The following is a 6,000-nucleotide window of genomic DNA, read 5'->3' as shown; positions in this document are numbered from 1 at the left end:
CCCTCCATGAGACTCTTAACTCCAATTAATCAGCAAAAAGCTGGAGTTAGAGGTGTGGCTCAAGTTGTAGAGTACCAGTCTTGAGTGAGAAAGCTAAGGGACAGCATCTAGGCCCTGAGTTCAAGTCCCAGTACTGGCATACACCAAACAAAAGGAGAGAGGGAGAGAGAGAGACAGAGAGAAAGAGAGAGTGGGGGGGGAAGAGAGAAAGAGAGAGATTACTTGACATGATGCCACAGAAAGATGGTCATCTTCAGCCATCTTCAGGGTATGGGCATGAGCATTAGAAGAGAGGCAGGGGTCCAAGTTATGCATAGTCTGGTTGAGTCCCAGTTACTACTGTGGCCTGCCTGGTCATCATTTAATTATTCTTCTCCTGTGCTCTGGAGAAGTTTTTGTTGTTGTTGTTGGGTATGGAGCTTGAACTCGGCCTGGGTGCTGTCCCTGAGCTCTTTTGCTCAAGGCTAGTGCTCTACCGCCACAGCTCCACTTTGTTTCTGAGTAGTTAATTGGAGGTGAGTTTCAAGGGGACTTTTCTGACTGAGCTGGCTTTGAACTGCAATACTCAAATCTCAGCCTCCTGAGTAGCTAGGATTACAGACATGAGCTACTGGTGCCCAGCTGGAGTAGTTTTTTTTTTTTTTTTTGGGTCCGGTCGTGGGGCCTGAACTCTGGGCCTGGGTACTGTCCCTCAGCTCTTCAGCTGAAGGCTAGCGCTCTACCACTTGAGCCACAGCGCCACTTCTGGCTTTTTTCTTTTTGCTTATGTGGTGCTGAGGAATCGAACCCAGGGCCTCATGCATGCAAGGCAAGCACTCTACCACTGAGCCACCTTCCCAGCCCTAGTTTTTTTTTTTTTTCAATTGTTATCATTACTTGAAAGAGCAATCTGGTCTCATGAGGTGACTTCTCTAGCTTCAGGGTACATCCTGTTAAAGTATCCTCATTTGGGGTGATCAGTCCTGTAAGGCTCTAGTCCTTGGCATAAAGATACTATGGATGTTTTTATTTTTTATTGGAATCTAAGGTGATTGCATAGTGCTCACACAAGGAACGGCTTACAGCAAAGTCAGACATGGAATGGAGGTAGAGATGCCAGGAATTTCTCTTGCTTTTAATTAATTTATGGCAGCAAAACCAACTTAAGTCCCTGTTACAGACAATAGATTGAAAATGGATTGTCTCTAGAGTGAGAACAGCATCTGCCTTGGGGGGGGGGGTCTGTGTATTTATTGAGATTGCTTGTGAGAAAGAACTATCCCCAGAGACAGTCTACAGGGCTGAGATTACCTATGAGTTGGGAAGTTTAATTACAATATTTTATCTCAGAGCCCTTGTGATCTCACCTTCCATTTCAGTCCTCTCTCCTTTTTTTTTTTTGTGCCAGTCTTGGGGCTTGAACTCAGGTCCCGGAAGCTGTCCCTGAGCTTTTGTGCTCAAGGGTAGGGCTTTAGCACTGAGTTACAGCTCTACTTCTATTTTTTTGGGGGGTCCGGTCATGGGGCCTGAACTCTGGGCCTGGGTGCTGTCCCTCAGCTCTTCTGCTCAAAGCTAGCGCTCTACCACTTGAGCCACAGCGCCACTTCCGGCTTTTTTTTTCTTTTTGCTTATGTGGTACTGAGGAATCGAACCCAGGGCCTTAAGCATGCAAGGCAAGCGCTCTACCACTGAGCCACCTTCCCAGCCCTCTACTTCTATTTTTTTGGTAGTAAATAGGAGATAAGAGCCTCACAGAGTTCCCTTCCTGGGTTGGATTGGAACTGCAATCCTTAAATCTCAGCTTCCTAAAGAGCTAGGATTACAGGCGTGAGCCACCAGTTCCCCTTTGTATTTCCCATCAATCAGGGCTGGTTGCTACCTGGACCCTGAGGTGAGGAGGAAATGGAACAGGAGCAGTGTGGTGATGGTAGGAAGACTTTACCAAGTACTTTGCATGCCAGGCAATGCACTATGAGCACTCTCCCTTCCTGTCTTCACCACAGGCCTAGACAATCAATACCACTATTGTAGCAGCATACAAAAGGGGAAACAAAGTCAGTTGTAGCAAAGCAACCCCCTCACCCAGGCCCTGTCAGTCAGGAAGTGGCCGTGCTGGTCTCAGGATTCAGGAGCAGTTTTATCAGTCAGGTATTAGTGCAGTATCACTGTGTAACAATCCCTCTCCCCACTGGCTGACAGCAAGTGTTTATGTTCATGCTTATGGGTCAGCAGGGTGAGTGGTACTGGGTGATTGACTCCAGGCTGCATAGCTCTGCTGTGCTTGCAAGCCAGCTAGTCTCCTCACAGGCTTGTTCTGGGTGCAGGCTACAGGTACTGTGGTCACTTGGGATATGTGCTCCTCCTGGAGGTCTCTAGAGTACAGATGCCACACCAACCCCACTGGTGCATCTAAAGCCTCAGAATGAGGTCAGGTGCCATTGGTGCACACCTAAAATTCTAGCTGCACAGGAGGCTGAGATCTGAGGATCGTGGTTTAAAGTCAGCCTGGGCAGGAAAGTCTGGGAGACTATTACCTTCAATTAACTACTCCAAAGCTAGAATTGAATGTATGTTTAAAGTAGAGGAAAGCTAGCCATGTGCAAAATAAAAGCTAAGGAACAGCAACCAGACCCTGAATTTAAGCCCCAGTAGTGGCACCAAGAAAAAAAAAAAGTGTTGAGCTGGGTGCTGGCAGCTAATGCCTGCAATCCTAGCTATAGAGGAGGCTGAGATATGAGGATCGAGGTTTGAAGACAGTCCGGGAAGGGAAGTCTGAGACTCTTAGCTCCAATTAACCACCAGGAAATCTGATGTGGAGTTGTGGATCAAAATGGCAGAGTGCTAGCCTTGAGCAAAAAAGCTCAGGGACAGGGCTCAACCCTGAGTTCAAGATGTTGCTCAAATCTGCAGCCTTTAAACGGATGCCTGTAATCCCAGCCACTAGGGGTGGCCCCAGAGAGGCAGAGGCAGGAAGCCATGTGCACTCCCATCCTCCTTCCTTCCTTCCTCCTTCCTTCCTTCCTTCCCTTCTTTTTCTTTTTATGCTGCCACTGGGGCTTAAACTCAGGTCCTGGGCACTGTCCCTTGGCTTTATTGCCCAAGGCTAGTGCTCTAGCACTTGAGCCACAGCTCCACTTACCACTTTGTAGTGGTTAACTGAAAATAACCATGATCCTCAGATCTCAGCCTCCTTAGTAGCTAGGATTACAGGCTTGAGCCACCTGTGCCCAGCTCTACTTTTTTAAGCTCCCATTTCCCTCCAACTCATCCACCTCTATCACTACTCAGAGCTCACCAGTGTTTTCTTCACTCCCAAACTTCCCCCAATGCTGCCTTTGCACATGTCATCCCCTCTTCCTAGTTTACCATACCCTGGACATCTCCTCTGAACATCCTAGGACAGTGTCCCCTGACATAACCTGATCGACTTCCCGTCGTTCCCATCACAATGCTTATTTCTTTCCATCTACATTGGAGACATGGAGGCAGGGGTCTGGCATTGCTGTTTGTAGTACCCTTAAGTTTACAGATATGCCCAACAAACACTTGGGTGTGAACGAACGAGAGAATGGATGATCGAGTGAGGACAGGGTCACTGGCTGAACGAAAGGTCTTGTGGGCCGCAGGGCAGGAGCTCAGCTTTGCGGGCCAGAAGCTGCACCTCAGCCTGCACTACCCTAATGCGAATTTCAGAAGGGGGCAGAGGGCACTGCCTGCGGCAAAATCCGTGACTGCCGGGGGTGGATCGGGAAGCCAGATTCTATCCCAACTCCGACAGCCCAGGGATAGGAGGCCAAAAGAATTAGGTGGGAGAGTGAGTCCGAGGGACACTGCCATTCGGCCACCTCGCAACCTGCGGGTTCTCCCGCGACCGGCACTGGGACTTGTAGTCCTCGGTTTCTGGACCTGCTAGTGTGGGCCCCGCGAGGAAGGGAATGGGGAACTACATTTCCCAGAAGGCCAAGAGGAACTGGAGTCACAGAGAAAGCGTTCCGATCGGCTGCGCTTCCCCAGCGCGATGGAGCCGACTCTGGGGCCGAGTGGCAGCGCGAGTTACCCGCGCGGTACCTCCTGAGTGGCCCATCGGGCGGAAGGAACTGCAGACCGGGTCGCCGAGCTATGATCAGCTCGGTGGCGGGGCCAGACTGCTGCGGAGGCCTCGGCAATATCGATTTTAGGCAGGTACTGGTTATGCGGATGCCTGGGTGTGTATACCCAGAGAGGAAGGGGTAAGACCGGCCGAGTGCGACAGGCCCCGCCCACCAAGCGTTGGAGGCGGGACCACTCTGTTGCCCGGCAACGGGGCGTGGTGTGCCCTGGAACTCCCCATTGAAGTCGTGTGTGTGTGTGTGTGTGTGCATGCGCGTGCGTGAGCGCGCGCGCACGCTGGTGGGTATCTGGGATTTTTGCATGTGAGTGAGGAATTGGGTGGTTACAGTTGCTCTGGGAGTGTGTGTGACTGCGTGTGCAATGAAGGAGGCTGAGCTGGCATAATTAGGGACATGCTGTGTGGATGTGTGGGAGCCCTCTAGGCCTTCTGTGTTTGCACTTGGTAACTTTATTTATTATGAACACTCAAAGCGAACAGCCCCTGGAGCCTCCCTGAGGACCCTGCCTTGGAAGGATGATCTTGTCTCTAGAGCTGATGGAATCTTTAGCATTTTCTGCCCTCCATGGTGTTAAAGGAAACGCTAGACCCAAATGATCAGCATTAAGGCTGTGACTCTTGTTTCCCTTCCTTCCTTTCTTTTCTTCCTCCTCCTCCTCTTCCTTCTTCTCCTTCCTCTTCCTCTTCCTCCTCCTCTTCTTCTTCCTCTTCTTCCTCCTCCTAGTTGTTGGTTGTGGGGCTTGAACTCTGTGCCTGGACGCTGTCCCTCAGCTCTTGAGCTCAAGGCTAGCGCTCTACCACTTGAGCTACAGCGCCACTTCTGGTTTTCTGGTGGTTTATTGGAGATAAGAGTCTCACAGTCTTTCCTGTCTGGGCTGGCTTTGAACTGCGATCCTCAGATCTCAGCCTCCTGAGTAGCTAGGATTACAGGCGTGAGCCACCAGCACCCATCTTTTCTTCCTTCTTTTTCATTGTCCATCTTGGGTTTTGAACTTAGGGCCTGGGCCCTGCCCCTGAACTCTTTTGCTCAAGCATGCTATCACTTTGAGCCCAGCACCACTTCTGGTTTTCTAGTGGTTAATTGGAAACAAGAGTCTCATGGACTGCCCTGGACTGGCTTTGACCTGTGATCCTTACAGCCTCCTGAATAGCTAAGATTACAGGTGTGAGCCACCAGCGCCCAGCTTCCTTTTGTCTTTCTTTCCTTTATCTCTTCTTTTTTCCCCTTCGATTCCCTTCCCTCCCCTCTCCTCTCTGCCCCTCCCCTCTTTTCCGAATTCCTTCCCTCCTTTTTCCTCCCCTCCTCTCTTCTTCCCTCTCCTGAGCCAGTCCGTATGACACACGTTTTCTATCTTAGTACCTCACATATGGAAAAAGCCCTGGCTTGGAAGGGTAGGTCACCTTGAATTTGGGTGTGAGGAGGAAGAATGGAAGTGGACAGAGCCACCAGCACCATCAGAGGATTATTGGCCTGTCCCTGGGTACTAGGAACTAGGACTTCCATAGGCCTAAAACCAAGAAATGAGAAGTGCAGGTGGTGAATGGGAAGGTTACCTGCTGTGTGGTGAGGGCTTTCCTGCTTGCTCTTCCCATTTAGAACCTGGCAACAGGACAGCTGGAGGACATAGTTTAAGATGACCCTTGTTGGCTAACATTGTTTTTCCACTGCTGTCCTATTCCAAGAGATCCCTTCCTTCCTTTCTTTTCTTTTTTTTTTTTTTACCCCCTCTTCTTTTCTTTCTTCAGTACTGTGTGGCACAGCTAAGGTCATTTTCTCTTTTTTTTGCTCAAGGCTGACACCCTACCACAACTCAATTTCCATCTTTTTTGGTGATTAATTAGAGATAAGAGTCCTTTCTTTCTAAACAACAAGAAGAGCTGAGTACCTGTGACTCCCACTTGTATTCCTACCT

The 6,000-nt window shown here is 49.9% G+C and overlaps 1 protein-coding gene across 2 annotated transcripts in view; it reads left to right on the top strand.

Annotated features, from left to right (window-relative positions):
• The first annotated feature begins 4,012 nt into the window (after positions 1 to 4,012).
• Pemt (phosphatidylethanolamine N-methyltransferase) overlaps positions 4,013 to 6,000 on the top strand; it is a 73,645-nt gene continuing 71,657 nt past the window's right edge. Inside the window, exon 1 of one of the 2 annotated variants that reach the window (XM_013016415.1) lies at positions 4,013 to 4,161. In XM_013016415.1, coding sequence (XP_012871869.1) covers positions 4,099 to 4,161 — 63 coding nt within the window. In that variant the 5' untranslated portion in view covers positions 4,013 to 4,098. The remainder of the gene's footprint in view (positions 4,162 to 6,000) is intronic. The other variant, XM_013016416.1, reaches the window with a different exon arrangement.

The sequence above is a fragment of the Dipodomys ordii genome, unplaced genomic scaffold, assembly GCF_000151885.1.
Source record: "Dipodomys ordii isolate 6190 unplaced genomic scaffold, Dord_2.0 Scaffold31, whole genome shotgun sequence".
NCBI classification, from domain to species: Eukaryota; Metazoa; Chordata; class Mammalia; order Rodentia; family Heteromyidae; genus Dipodomys; species Dipodomys ordii.
Note: the sequence above shows the minus strand (reverse complement) of the source record. Positions and strands in the feature narration are given on the sequence as shown.